Here is a 16,285-nt window from a genome sequence, read left to right as displayed (position 1 = left end):
ATAAAAGTATCTGGAGATTTGAAAACTATCAAAATCAAAACTAGTCTAAGTTTTGCAAAAAAAAAGACAACTTTAGTCTTTTAGTTATTATAAATAAAATTGATCAACTAACATGAGTGAAAGGTAACTCTGACTCAAGGGCGTGTTTTGAATGGTTTCCTGTTTCCTGTGAACCCCCTGAAAAATAAAAAAAAAAAAATTAGAATAATACTAAAAATGTTCTTTATTGACTTTGAGTTTTAGTTATTTGATAAACTTTGAATAATGAATGTTGAATTTATAACACTGAAAGTTTTCGTAACAAAATATGGTCGTTTTTGCCTAGCTGAAATAAATTTTAATTGTGACGTGATAATAGGTAAAAGTTTTAAAGTACCTTTTTTTTTTGGGAAACTTTTTACTAAGATGCTCTTAGTTATTTGATAAACTTTAAATAAAGAATTTTGAATTTATAACACCGAAAGATTATAAGTTTCCGTAACAAAAAATGCTTCTTTTTCTCCAGCTTAAATAGATTTAAAATAAAATTTTAGTTGTGACGTGATAATAGGTAAAAGTTTCAAAGTAGCATTTTTTTCTAGAAAACTTTTTACTAAATACTCTTAGTTCCCATTACAATTTGTTTCTTAGTGTAAATAACTTTTGATACAGTATTGTTTTTCAACTAGTAAGTTCAACTTTACTTGAAAAATGTCTAATATAATCACTAAAGTTTTTTTTTTACTTAATTGATTGTATAAGTTAATGTTGTGTTAAGCTTTTAAACCTTAAAATGTTCAGTTCAGAGAGTTTTCAAAATCAAATTTAGACCAGTACACCACTTGGCAATTCATTCTTTTATCATTTAATGGTATTTTAATATTTTTATCTGAGATATTTTATTTTTGTATATCTGTTGGCCACAAAGTGGATTCTTGATTTTTTGATATTTTCAATCCAGAGAGATTTCAATACCATCATTAGAACCCCTGCACCATCAGACAAACGTTTAATTATAATTTAAAGATATTTCAATTTAATTGTATAAGTCTATATTTTTTTGTAAATTTTAAAACTTTGCAGATGAAATTACTTGAAAATTTTTTTTTTTATTATAAACAGATATATAAATGTAAAGAGTTTAAAGTTTAAAAGAAAAAATTGTAAAAAGTCAATCTTTACTTATATTTAAATCAAAACTTGTAAGTTCATAACTATTTCTGGTTCTTTCAGTTTTAATTTATCTAAATTTAATACAGTAAAAAACACTTGCAAAAAAAAAAAAAAAATTATTGCTACTTATATATTTTTTTATATCAAGCAGAAAAAAGAGTTTAAAACACAGAGTCTTTCGGCTAAATATTGCTTACTTAACTGGTAGTGCATACCTTAGAAATGGTACTTAAGCGGAAATTTTAAAACAAAAAAATTGTGAACCCCATTTGAAAAAAGTCTAGACACGCCTCAGCTCTGACTCATAATAAATCCTAGAACTAAATATTAACAAAATTGATACCTATAGAGTATAAATATTAGTATGAGTAAAAACAATCTATCCGGAGTCCATCTTTACTTAAAAAAAACTTGAAAACAAGTTCACCTACTGAAAAATATACAATTAAACAAGTAAGAATCCCTTTAGTTTTTAAAAAAAAAAAAAAGAACTAAATAGCTAGGAAAAACAAATACATTAAAAAAAAGTTTGTAAAATTAGAAACCTTATAAAATTCAAAAATTTAACTAGATTAAAATTATTTAAAAAAACATACCTAACTGATCTGAGATTTGCAAAATAAAAACCTTCAGAAAAATTTAAGCTACCAACTAAAATATAAGTAATGTGTAAAAAATTTTGATATTAAAAGTTTATAAGGCTAAACACTGTTGTTCTTTATTTAATACATAGGACTTTTTTAGCTTTAAATATTTTTTAACAATTTTTAAGAAAATTTAAATTGTAAAAGTACGAACATTTTTCAAATTAAAAAAAAAATATTTTGTTAAAACTGCACTTAAAAAAAAAGAATATCAAAAAACTTATACAAAATTTAAAAATTTCTAACTTGTAATTCATCATTTCAATTTATATAATTAATGACAAGAAAATTCTCAGCTTTGTTGATTATTGCTGAAATAAAAACTAGTCATTTGTAGAAATAAAAAGATTATATAGTTAATTGTTTATTTGTACCTCTTAACCTGCTTTTACCTGTTAAACTTAGTAGTACTAAACAAACTTGAATGAAAACAAAAATTTTAGTTGAAAATTTATAATTTTTAAATTTGTTACAAGTTTTCTAAAACTACTATAATATAAAATACTACTTATACAAGTTCTCACAAAAACTAAACTAGCATAAAAGGTAATTTGTTTCAATAAATACATATTTTCAGATTAAAACTTTTAACTATTTTTAAAAAAGTTCTTCAAACTTTTTGTGATGGTTTATAATTTTGTAGATGCTGCTTTTAGTTTTGAAATTATTTACATTTTTTTAAAAAGAATTGCTATGTTGCATAAAATTTGCTGCAAGGAAGTTTTATTATCTTTATAATTTTATGTAATACGAACAATTTAAAACAAGTTTAATCAAAAGGTGCTTGAAAGTTATGTGATCTAAAGCTTAGTTACCAGGTTTCTAAAAGAAAATCGCAACACAATAACTCGAGCATGAAGTTTTAACTTTAGACAAACAGCTTTTTGTTCGGTCTTCAGAGCTTTTTATTAATTGAATTCTGATAGTCCTGACATAGAGTAGCTTTGTTGAACTCTATTGTTCAAAATTTTAAACAAAAAAGAATTAAACATGTTTTATTATTGATTCCATAGTTAAAAACTTATTTAAAACAGGTGTAAATTAATGTCAAAATCTTTAACAACACGAAAACTATTAATATTTTGAAACCTTTTAAGTCTTAATTTGAAAAAATATTTTAAATAAAGTTTCTTAAAGTTAAATTTACTCTAGATGAGAGAAGTATAGAAAAAAAAAAGAAACTAATTTTCATAAGAAGTTCTGTTAAATTATATTACTTAATACTTTGCTTGGAATGTTCATAACTTTGAGTAAAAAATTCTTAACTTTAAGTGTTTACTTAAACTTCAAAGTTTTAACGTCAATGTAATAAAAAACCAGTTATCTTTTTCTGTTAAATTTAGTTTAATATTGAATAATATAGTCAGTCAATCAGAAAGCATGTTTTTCAGGTGTAAGGTTAAATAAAATTGTGAATAAAGTTATATAAACCAGCCATAGAGAGATTTGGATCAAGACCTTCAAGATGTAAATCTAGAGTTGAACTTAATTATTATTTGTATTTTTTATTGTAAAGTTCTCTTTTTTAGTTTTATATATATATATATAAAAGGCGATTTTTAAAATTCTGGTACATATGTTTCATAAAGCTTTAATTTTTCATAAAGCTTTAATCATCAGCTAGGCTTTAATCTGGCTAAATTAATTAATTATCAGATTAAAGCATGGCTGATGATTAAAGCTTTATGAAAAATTAAAGCTTTATGAAACATATGTACCAGAATTTTTAAAATCGCCTTTTCAATAAATTATTTAAAAGCCCTTCAAGTGGGCTCAGTAGAAAGTATTTAAGTTTAAACATTAACCTTATTTTATATACATATATATATATATATATATATATATGTAAGTAACTTTTGATTTATATTTTAAGTAGACTGTTCTCAACTTAATTTATACTTTCTTAAAGTATATTTCTTTTAGATTTGATTTATGTTTAACAGTTTTTATTTCATCGAAAGTATTTTCCAAAGTTGATGTTAAATTATATATATTTGTTAGCGTTTGTATCTGTTCTTTATATAAACTATAACTAATAATTTTCATACCTAGTTTCTATAAGAAGTACAATAAAAAATTTAAATATAATTTAGTTTTAACTTAAGTTTGAATTTCATTATGCTATATAGAGTGGTTGTACAATATAATCTTACAAGTAATTACTTTAGTAACCTACAATCTTTACAGATAAATTGAACAAAACTTTTATTTGTGATTAAACATAATAATAACATTAAGCAATTTAATTTAAAAGATCTATAATGATTTAAAATAAAAAAATTCTTATATGCTCTAACAAATAAAAATATTTTTTACCTCATGTAAGTTTGTAAAAACCTGACCCTGTAAATTGAAAGTAAACAACAAAATAAAAAAGTTCTTGTGAAAGTTGTTCATAAACAGGTTTCAAAATGTTCACCTCTCTAAAAATTTACATTTGTATTTCTGCAACATATTAGTAGTTAAATAAGTTAGTTTTATTGTTTATCTTGCCATTTTATTTTAAGTTTTGAACTACTTTTATGTGTCACTAACTAAATATTTTTATTTTATTCTAAATATAATTATGATATTTACACTAATTTTTGATATAAGAAATAGGTTATTAGAAGCTAAGTTTACAAAGTGCAAAAATATATTTAAAAGTATTAAAAAATACACACAAGGTTGCCACACACTCAGGGAATTTAGGGAAACTCAGGGAATTTTTGGTTTTTTCTAAAAATTTCAGGGAAGTTTTAAGGTTTTTTGAAAAATCTCAGGGAAATTTTTTTCTAGATCTAGAATGAGATTTGATTAATCTAGTTTCATTATTTTGTTCAAAAAAGTTAGTTTTATAAATTTTCAATAATTTATTTAGAAATTTTTTAGCCTTGCGTCTAGTTCTTCAACATTTTTAGAATTAACATTTAAATTTTTTTTATAAGTAATAAAAATTTTAAGGTTTAAAAAAACTCAGGGAAACTCAGGGAAGTTTAAGGTTACTCAGAGAAGTTTCTGGTCACTCAGGGAAAATTTTTCACTCAAAGAGTGGCAATTCTGTACACACCTTAATAAAAAAACGTGATTAGCTTATAATAGATAGTAATATAACTTATAGTTAAAAAAGGCTTAAAAGAAAAAGAAACTCTGCAATAGTTAATAGTTATTATTAGTTTTAAAACATTATGTGCATTTAAAAAACACGTTTTAAGTTTTAAACTCAGTACTGCAATTTTACCTAAAATTTGTTTAATTATTTTATTATTTATAGTGAGTTACCCTATTTTTTTTGCTGTCGATCATCAACTCTAAAGTATCTGGTGGAAGTTTCAAATACTGGTCTCAAGGTCCCCTAAACTTCCATAATGGCTTCCAAAGGGGCCAATTGGCCAAGTTTAGGAAACCCTGGCTTATATTAATACAGGGTTGCCTTACACTTAGGCTGGTTTGTACATTTTAAAGTTTTTTTTGCAAATTTGTAGCTAGTTAGGTCTATTTATAAAAATAAACTTTAAGCCAGTTTTAGATTTGTTTTTCTTTTTAATTCTTTCGTTTTAAACAAAAAAATCTCAAGGATTTTATCCTTGATTAACTGTGTATTTTCCAGTCTTGAACTTGTCTTCACCTGAAATTCTTTTCTATTTTATTTCTAAAAGTTAGGATGAATTTAAGCTAGTTTGATGTAATTCTTGCTAGATTTTTTCAATAAGACTAATATTTTTTCTTCAAAAAATGTCTACTCTGTTAATATCTTTTTCTCAGATCTTTTGTTCAGGCTATTTAAATTTTTTCTTTAAAAAACAATCTGACTGATGCACTCTTTTTTTTTTTGCAAAACTTAAGGTAGTTTTGATTCTAGATGCTTTCATGACTTATATTTTTAAAGTTTTTTAATTGTTTTATTTCAGGTCTAAATTTTCGTAAATTTAAATTGATAGTTTTTGGTATTTAGGGTCAATTAGCTTTATACTTTTTCAGCTTATAAATTTTTTCATTCAAAAATTAAAGATGCCCTATGCTGTTTTGATGTTGGGTTGTCACACACTCAAGATAATTAAGGTTAGTTAATTTTTTTGGAAAATCCAAGGATAATTTGGTATATTTCAGACTAACTTATACTAGTTTAAACATAAAAAACACTAATAATAACTCAGGCCAGTTTGATTGTTTTAAATAAAAAACTCAGCATACTGTCAAAAAATTTAGATAATTTCAGTTTAGTTTTTTTACAAATAAGATTTTAATAATTTAGTTTCAACATTGTGATATTCTGTAGCTAACTTTGTTTAAAATTTTATATTAAAAGTTATATTTTAATTAAAAAATACTTTTAAGACTTTAAAAAAAATCTCATAAGGATGACTTAAAATAGTTAAAGGTTATTTAAAATGTTTTTTTTTGACTCAAAAAGTAGCAACCCTGCCCATCCTATTTTGTATTTGTATCAAGAAAGTTACACTAATTAATCATACTTTCTATAAAAATCTTTAATTCATTTGGAATTATCTTGAACTACTAACTAGAAATCTCAATTTTATTTTATTTATTATTAAATTATAAAAATTTAATTTAAACAATTGTATAAGAATATTTACAACATGAAAGTTTAAAAAATAGTTGTTTCTTTATTTTTTGAAAACATTTTTGAAATTGGCTTTCAAAAAATTCTTTTGTTTTGTACTAAAAGAATTTGTAATTTCAAAATGTTAAGTGAAATTTTAATACCCTGTGAAATGTAAAATAAACATCTGTTTAAATTCTTTTTTTACAATGATAACATTTTTGTTTCAAATGTTTTCTAATGTTTTATAGTTCTTATTTTTTTCAGTTTACCTGAAAATTTTAAAATTAAATTAACTTCTTTTCTCTTTTAATTTTATATAAATTCATATTATGTAATTGGACTGATAAAGGATAATTTGAGGTTTTTTCAGATTTAAATTTCAACTATTACTAGTATTGTATTTTTTGAACTATCAGGTTAGCTAAGACATTTTTTACTAAACTTAAGCTGTTTTTTTTGAAATTGAAACCTTTTTGCCTTTAAAATAATGTTTTAATTGGTTAATATTTTGTCTGTTTATTGTAATTATGATAATTCAGGTATTCATAATTTTTAAACAATGTCTTTTTACAAACTTTGGCTCTTACTACTATTTTTAAAAATATATTGTCTTAAAAAAGTAGCACTTTTGCTATTAGTACAACATAACTTTATTTTCTTGCTAAGTATGCAGTGCAATGTCATGTTTACAACATTTTTTTTCGTATATAACATAGCTGTTACTTACTGTAGGTAGTATTTTATTTTATTTAAAGTGAGCCAGAATTCTAAAACATTTAAAAACAATTGCAAACCTCAAGCAATTACAGTAAGGTATTTAACCTTTTTGCATATTACCTACCTTAAATTTTTGTTTATATTTAAACATGTATTTTGTATTTTTTAGAGAAAAACTTTAAAGAACAATTTAAGTAAATATTTACAACATTTTAATATTATATGAATATAAACTGGTATTAATAAAAGAAAGAATAGTTGTTACAAATGCTCATATAAATGAATTGTGTTTATTAACAAATTTATTTAAGTGGTTTAATAAGGTTTAATTACTTTAGAACAGTTGTAAAAATTAACTTGACAAAAAAAAAATTAAAGTCATGTCTGCGAAAATTAGTTCAAGCGGAAATGGTGTGAAGAAAAGTGATGTTGCAAAAATCGAAGAAAGTTTGAACATTTTTAATGTTGATAAACACCAAAGTTTTATAAAATTTTGCAAGCAAAATTCTGAAGTTAATTTTCAAAGGAAAAACTTGAAAATTTCTGATGGCTCTAATAAGCTGGGTAAGTCAATGTTATTCGTAAGTTACAATATTTTCATGTACAAAGTGTTCTACTAATAATTTTAAAAGAAAAAAATATTGTTTATATTAAATTTTGAAATTTTTATTGAAATTAATGTAAAATTAATTTAAATAAATCTAATATTTATTTTATGTACTTACTTAATTGATTCTACAATACAACAAACTGTTGCAGATCAACTTATAATTAAAAATTGTTTTAAGTGTATTCGTTGTTTAATTATTAAATATTTAATTTTAAGATTTTAAGAAATAGATTAAGATTTATTTTCTAAGAAAGTGTGCTAGATATTTAATATCTCTTGAATGCTTGATATTCTAAATTTTTAAGATGTATGATACTAATTAAAATGATCAGCAGTAAATTAGATTATATGATTTTATTATTCATAGTAACAATTTTTGTATATTTAGTATTTCATGCAAAGAAAACTTTTAGTTTAGGTATTACGTTATGAAATAAATTTTTCTACATTAGTTTAATAAATATTCATTTAATGTTAATAATTATGTTTGATATCGTTAATAAGAAATGAAAATTTTGTTAAGATGATTGATGTTTGTATTTGACATTTTGTAGAAGTACTATTACTTTTAACTTTACTTAAAGTACTTGTATAATACTTTTAGAAAACAATAAGCAGATTGAAAACTATTATAACACAATTTAAAGGTTTTAATTATAAAAAACGAATGATAAGAAAAACGAAATAAAAAGAACTTAAAATATATTTAAACAAAACATTTAAGTAATTAAATTTTGTCATTAATTTTGAGTAATTACTTAGCCTTATTCGAAAATTGCAGACATTAAAGAACATAAAAAACTACTTGTTTACAAATTATTACAAATGTATGTCTTACAGTTTGATAACTTGTGTTATAATATTTCAGATGAAATGAATCGAGAACATTGTGAACTAACATCGGCTATCAAATTAAACAAACATTTATTAAATGAAAACTTGATAAGTAAAGCATTTGAAAATTCTAACGAAAAGCTGGAAACTAAAAATGCCGTGTTGTTTTATCAGCTAGCCACATTATTTAACATGTCAGGTCTTAACATTACAGTTTTTAGATACATAAAACGTTGTTTTAGTATGATAGTTGAAACAGAAAGCTTTCTAGAGTTAGATTTTAATACTGTCTCTAAAATACTTGCAAGTTCTAGTTTACAAATCGATTCAGAAGTTGAAGTTCACAATGCAGCAAATAAATGGTTGAGTTACAACAAAGAAAAACGTAGCGAACTTGGAAAACAGTTGTTATTAAAAGTTCGTCTCAACCTTTTATCAGACCACCGTTTAGAGTATCTCATAAACTTATCTTCGTTTTTTTCTAAGAATAATGATTGTCTTGAAGTATTGAGAAACAGAGATAGTTTTTTTCAAAATTTGTCTACTATTCATAATAAAAGTAGACAGTGTGATGAAGTCATGTTTAATATTCTTCTTTGTGGAGGTTTAGATTTTAAGAGTTTTAAATCTATTAATCAAGTAAAACTACTAGATGTGAACAATTTTAAGGATCTCAAAGACCATCCGTCATTGTTAGAAAAACGACGTTTTTTTAAAGCAGTTAGTTTTAAAGGAGAAGCGTATGTATTTGGTGGGTTTGATCCTGAAGATAATTGTTTAATATCAGTTGAAAAATATTCACCTTTTAGTAAAACTTGGAGTTATGTTTGTGATTTGCCCGAAGAACGTCAAAATTTTTGTGCTTGTTCATTTATGGATAAAATTTATCTTTTTGGTGGTCATAATAGTGAGTATTTAAAATCTTGTCTTCAGTTTGATGCTAAACGATTAAAATGGAAAGAAGTTGCAAAAATGAATGAAACAAGATCACATCTAGCTTGTGCAGTATTTGAAGAAAATATTATAGTTTCTGGTGGAAATAATAACCGTAGAATTTTAAACACAGTTGAATCATATGATGTTTTTACTGATACTTGGACAGCAATGCCCACTATGATCGAAAGAAGAAGTAATCATGGTTTAGTTTGTGTTAATAGAAAATTGTTTGCAATTGGTGGTACTCATTTTGACACTAATTGCGAAATTTTTGATAAAACAAGCAATGTGTTTATTAGAATTCAAAAACCTAAGTTTCGATCATTAAGTATAAATGCAATTACAGTTAGAAGCAAAATATTTGTTTTTCAAAATTGGACAAGAATTGTATTATGTTATGATGCTGATAAAGATGAATGGTCAGAAGAGTTATGTGAAACTTTTAAAAATATCTCTCAGTATTCAACTGTCAAATTCCCTTTGTATTAGTTTAACTGTCATATACTTAATGATTACTATTCTATTGATATATAAACTCTTTTCAAGTATCTATAACTCAAAAATTTAAAATAACGATTTATAAAATCTGAGAAATAGTTTTTTTTAAGTTCAAAAAAATTTATATTTATATTAGTCTCTTTATGCATTTTAGATGTTTAATTTATCGTTTTTACTAACACTAAATGATATTAAATCTATGCTTAAAGACAAAAAAAAAACTTAAAAAAAGTAATACGAAGGCATTTACTACCTTTTAAGTTTTATTTGTAGACTATGATTATATATCGCATCTAAAATATCTTTTGTTTAAAAAGATTTATGTGACTTTGTATGTAAACATTTCAATCTTATACTTAGAGAGACGTTTTTAGTGAAAGAAAATTTAACAAAATTACAGTAAATTTGTTTTACGAACACTATCACATGTCTTTAACTCTTTTATAACAACTTATCTCGAAAGTTAGAATCTATATAAAATAATAAAGTTAACGCATTTTTCTTTGATTAAAAAAAATATCCCTCATTTTCAAAAAAATTTATGTTTTTATAAAAACAATAATAAAATACACAAGATGTTTAACTTTTGAAATATTTTAGAGCTAAAAATTTGTTGTATTGTACTTGGGTGTTTTTTGAAATAAACTAGTGCTCACTATATTTTTATGTATTATTTGAAGCGATTTATAACTACCTTAAATAATAACAAAAGTAAACATTTTTTTAATGCTAGAGAAACTTATCGTTATCTAATACTTATACTTGCTTTTAAAGTATGATTACTTTTACATATATAAGACTAATAGTTATGACAGTTAATTACAGGCAATACAATAAAACTTGTCGAAGCAATTTAATTATTCAAAGTTAAAATTACTTATTTGCAATCATAAAAAAGTAGCATAGTTTTCATTATTAAAGCTTATAACTATTAAATTTGTTATAATTATCAAAAATTAATAGTTTTGAGTAAACACTAAACATAAGTATCTACTATATACATAATTTTATTATACTGACATAAGTATATTTTATATATACAGAAAAAATTCAAACAAAAATTTTTAAGCGAAAAGAAAATCTGTATTAAATTTGTAATTTAATGTTTTTTTTAACTTACAAGCAGCCTACTTTTGGTCAAAATTTATATATTATAATATTTACGTAGGTAAATTAATTTACATTAAGAAAATAGTTATTATTTTTTAAATTCAAACATATAAAACCTAGTCTGTATTCAAGTAGAATTAAATTTATAGGTTATTTTTACTAATCAAATTACAAACGATTGCTTTTACTAACAAATTTGAAAACAAGGTTAGCAAAAAAAAAAGGTTTGTTTATAATAAAGAAAATAAAACATTTATTTTGATTGAACTCAACTCAATTTTAAAGTGTTTTATAGGTTAACAAAACTCTATTTTGTAATATACTAAACTAACTTCTGATAGATAATTTATTTTAAACATTTCAGACTTTTAAGTAATAATAAAGTTTATTATTCCATAACTCTTCATTATCAATATACAGTCAAATTTAAGTATTTCTCTTTGTTCTATTTTTCTCGAAGAAATTATTAAAATAATCTTTTAACTAGAACTTAACATAACTTACATAATTTTATGACTTTTAAGATAACATAAGAATATATACAACTATTTCATATTTCATAGGCTGTAGTACCACTAGTTGCGTGGCGCGACTTTTAAACTATAACACATTTTGATTATTAATAGGCTAGAGATGTTGTACAATTTAAAAGATAGATAAAAATAAAAATTTGCTGCTAAAGTTTAATGACGTGACATAATTGTTTATTTTGGTACAAATTAATCAGAAAAAAAAATTGTTGCAGCCATTATTTATTTTTGACAAATAAAATAAGTTAACTTCTACAAAAGTTTCTAAGCTACTGTCTCATATCAAAATTACTTTTTTCTTTTAGCTTACAAACACATTTTAAAGAACAAAACTCCTTTAGTATGACTATATGTAAAAAAAAGTTGTTTAACATAATACTAATTATTTTGTTTTATAATTACAAATAAAATCTAAAAAGGAATTAATGTTATTTGAAAAATTGAAATTTAAACGTTGAAAACAAATATACTTAAGTCTTAACAAACATTTACTATCTTAAACACTTGATAAGTATAATTTAATATTTTTAGTTTGTTATTTACAACCTAACTTTTTTTTAAAAACTGAGCTTGAATAATACTTATGGGTCAATTTTATAATTTTTTTATATTGCTACTTACTTTTTCATTTTATTAAAAAAATTTACTTTTGAAAAATAAAATTTGTTTTAATCGATGTTAATTTTAATTGTTTTGATCTTGATGAAAGAAAAGTAAAGGGTTTTTTTAATGTATCGTTGACGTCATGAAACTATTATAAAACACACACTAAATACAAAAAGCTCATCTTATTTTTTAATAAAGCATTCCGTTTTTTTATGTATTTTATCACTTAAAATTATGTATAAAATAAGAGAAGAATTAAAGTATAAATACTTTTTAAACTATAAACCCAAGCTTAGGTCGTTTATGTAAAAAATATTTTTGATAAAATAGAATAAATACTAATAAAATTTTGGTAACCATAGATTAAATATATGCTCGCCTTAAAACAATACATCATATTATTACTATGCTAACATTCACAAGTTTCTTTTTAAGCTTTATTAGGGGATTTTATGAAAATTTTTCGATTTACTGCTAAAGATTTGCTCAGGACGTCTTATATAAATTTGTTAAGTAATAACTTCACTTGTCTTCGTAGCTATAAAATTCATTTAAGTAATTAAAAAAAAACTTTTCTTAACCAAACTTAGTACATCAAGTTAAGGAACTTTGAAAACTGTATTTTCGTTGTTTTTCATTAATTTTAAATTAGTTTAAATTAATGTTATATATGTAACAATAATATTTTCTTATAAAAAATACCTAGGCTACATTATTAAGTGTTCTTTTTTAGAATAAAAATTTTGCTGTATTGTAAAAAAATATAACTGTTCCAAATAAAAACTATCTTTATAGATATAAAAACTTTTAAGTTCAACCTAGAACTTTATTAGCTTTTGTTAAGTTTAACTAATCTTATTCAAAAGTTTCTGTACTAGTATTCCTTGAACAGATATTTTTAGTTTCATAACTTTAAAGTAGTGTTTACTTTCTGTAAATAATGAAATAGATAAAAAAAACGAATGCTTAAAGTTTCATTATTAATGCCTTTTGATAACTTTCACTTTCGTTAAAAATTATAATGATGTTTATATTTAAATGAAAGTAGACAGATCGAATAGTTTATATATTATCTAAAACCAGTTTTCTAAGCACTTAAAAAAACAGTATTTTTCTTATCAAACGTAATTAACATTGAACACTTTTTAAATCAACCCGCAATCAAAATCCATCTGCTTTCTTTATCTACCCAGTCAAATTTATAGTACTTAATATGTGTTATGTCTTAAAAATTTGTGTAAATAGTATAACGTGATTTTAATTATAATATATTTAGCTTGAAGGTAGTTATGCAAGTATTAGTATAATATGATTTTACTGAACAAACATTTTTATAACATTCAATACTATATTGATTTTATTAAAAAAATTGCTTAAATTCTATTCGCACACTATTATATTTAAGTTTGGTAATAACAATATAGAAGACTTTAAATAGATCATATATTTTAGCTAAAATAAAACAGACTCATATTAAAAAAAAGTATTTATAGCTAGTTAATTCTAAATATTTTCTTATAAAAAATACCTAGGCTACATTATTAAGTATTATTTTTTAGAATAAAAATTTTGCTGTATTGTAAAAAAATATAACTGTTCCAAATAAAAACTATCTTTATAGATATAAAAACTTTTAAGTTCAACCTAGAACTTTAAGCATACTAGTTAAAGTAAAAAAGTACATACTGTAAAGCTTTTCATAATTAAACCATAATAGCTAGTAAAGGTTTCTAAAGTTTTTAAGCTATCAATTTAATTTATACATTGTTAAACTAAATATAAACAGTATAAATATAAACACTTTTACATTTATATGTTTACTTATATTTTTATTCTATATTTCCTTAACTTTATATTAATAGTACAAGCTATTATCCTTTCAGAACTATAAATGATTTTTAAGTGTTCTATGTTTGTATCTATATTTTCTTATGTTATTTATACAAATAATGAATGCTTTATTGTATTACTTAATGTTTACAAATTTAATTTCTTAAAGAAATATACAGAATATTTACAAAGCATTTTTAACACATTAGAATAAAAAAGTAATTTTGAAAAAACTTCCTAAATTATGTAGAAAAACAAAAATAACTTAATTACGTCAACTATATATTACCACAAGTAACTTTTAATGATTTTTGTACAATTTTTATTCTGTATTAAAGGTTAAAGTTAATGATGACCATTCTAGTTTTTAAGTCGTACAACGCGACTATAAATTATATTTATATTTTTCAAAATAATGCCTACATTGCCTGAAAATGATTAATGCATACTAGTACAAATGAGTCTAAAGCTTTTCGTAACTGATTAAACCTCTGAAACATATCATTTGAAAATCTGAAATAGTTTGGAATAAATTTTTGAAATCTAAAAAATCCGTTTAGATTTCAGTTATGCTTTTAAATTTGTATAAAACTGAATTTTTTTTAGCCAACAATTGTATTTATAAGTTTTAAAACTCACTTTTAATGAACTAAATCTTTTAAACCATATAAACAATACGTAAATAAAATCTTGCAAAATTATTCAATGATTCAATAACACAAACACTGTAGTACTTTTATTTTACATTTATATAAAACATTATTCATGTCTAAGATGTGATATTAAAACAAAAGGGTCATTCATGTCCTTTAAAAAACCAATTTGTATTGAGTATAGTAAAATTTTTTGTTTCAATTTTCCAAATAGCCTAGTTATATTCTTCTAATTTAAAAAAGCTTCTAAGAGAAAAGGAACAACTATACAAAAAAAAGCAATTTAGATCAGCAGATATGAAAAATACAAGCTAGTTTCAAAAGCATACGAAAAAGCGGTATAAAATTCGAAATAAAACATGAATTAAGCTTTTGTCAAAATATAAATTCAAAAAAAATTTACTCTTTTGTAAAATCAAAGCTAAATCTATCACCATCCTTTCCTCTTTTACTTGATGAAAATAATTTACCATTAACTTCTGACTCCGATAAAGCCTCCTATTTTAACAAATCATTCCAAAAAGTAATTTTTAAAGATTATGAAGAAGAACATTTTAAACTTATTGATAAAAGTTGTCCTGAAATGCAAGATTTGTTTATTACTAATAATGAAATAATTAAGTCTAAAAATCATTTAGAAGATAAAGTTCTCAGAACAGCAGAAAATATACCTGCGTGTTTTTAAAAACGAACTATTTGCTCTCTCATTTTCCCAGTCTCGTTAATTTTTAATTGCTTTTTAGCTATATCTTTCATACCAAGGCAATGGAAAATATCTTATATTATACCAACATTCAAAAAAGGAAACAAAAATAATCCATTAAAATACAGACCAATTCCACTAACTAGTAGCTTTTGCAGAACTTTTGAACATATAATTTCAGTAAAAATACTTAATCACCTTTTCTTAAATAATCTTATTTCTCCGAAACAATTTAGTATTCTTCCTAAACGAACTTCTTGTATTCATTCATGGTTAATATCTTTTTTTGCCAATAAATCTATCAATGTAGTTTATACAAATATTCAGAAACCGTTTGACTCTGTCTCTCATTTTAAGTTAATTAAAACTTTATATCAATACAAAATTTATAGAAATCTAGTTGAACGGTTTAAAGAATTTCTTCAGGAAAGAACACAAAGAGTAGTTATCGGTAACACGTTCTCAGAATATTTACCAATTTTTAGTGGAGTTCCGCAAGGATGGGTTGTCGGCCGACTTTTATTTATAATTTATATAAATGATATAGCCACAGAAGATGATTCTAATAGCAACATTAAGCTTTTTGCAGACGCCACTAAAATATTTAGCCAATCTAACTTAGTTTTACAAAAATCTTTATAAAATCTACTATTGGTTAAAAAAAAGGAGATTAAACCTAAATCCCAGCAAATGTCAAGTTTTGAATATTCACAGAAGTACACCTATTACAACGTTTGACTTTAAAATAAACAATGTAATCTTACCTAAAACTGCAGTAATTTTAGATCTTGGAATCCCTTTAAATATTGATTAACAATCAAACTTTCTTTAAACCTTATAAAAATAATTACTCACTCAGAGGTAACAATAGAAAGTATACATGCAAATATCATTTCAACAATAATGGCTGGCAAAA

At 23.1% G+C, this 16,285-nt stretch overlaps 1 protein-coding gene across 1 annotated transcript; it reads left to right on the top strand.

Annotated features, from left to right (window-relative positions):
* Window positions 1-7,439: 7,439 nt before the first annotated feature.
* Window positions 7,440-9,858, top strand: LOC145846664 (kelch-like protein 7; the record flags this gene model as incomplete). Its single annotated transcript, XM_082953336.1, has 2 exons — window positions 7,440-7,506; window positions 8,538-9,858. Coding segments are annotated over exons 1-2 (1,388 nt in total), but the record flags the coding sequence as incomplete, so codon positions are not given.
* Window positions 9,859-16,285: the final 6,427 nt, after the last annotated feature.

The sequence above is a fragment of the Thalia democratica genome, unplaced genomic scaffold (genome assembly GCF_965202585.1).
Source record: "Thalia democratica unplaced genomic scaffold, ktThaDemo2.hap1.1 HAP1_SCAFFOLD_561, whole genome shotgun sequence".
NCBI lineage: Eukaryota > Metazoa > Chordata > Thaliacea > Salpida > Salpidae > Thalia > Thalia democratica.
Note: the sequence above shows the minus strand (reverse complement) of the source record. Positions and strands in the feature narration are given on the sequence as shown.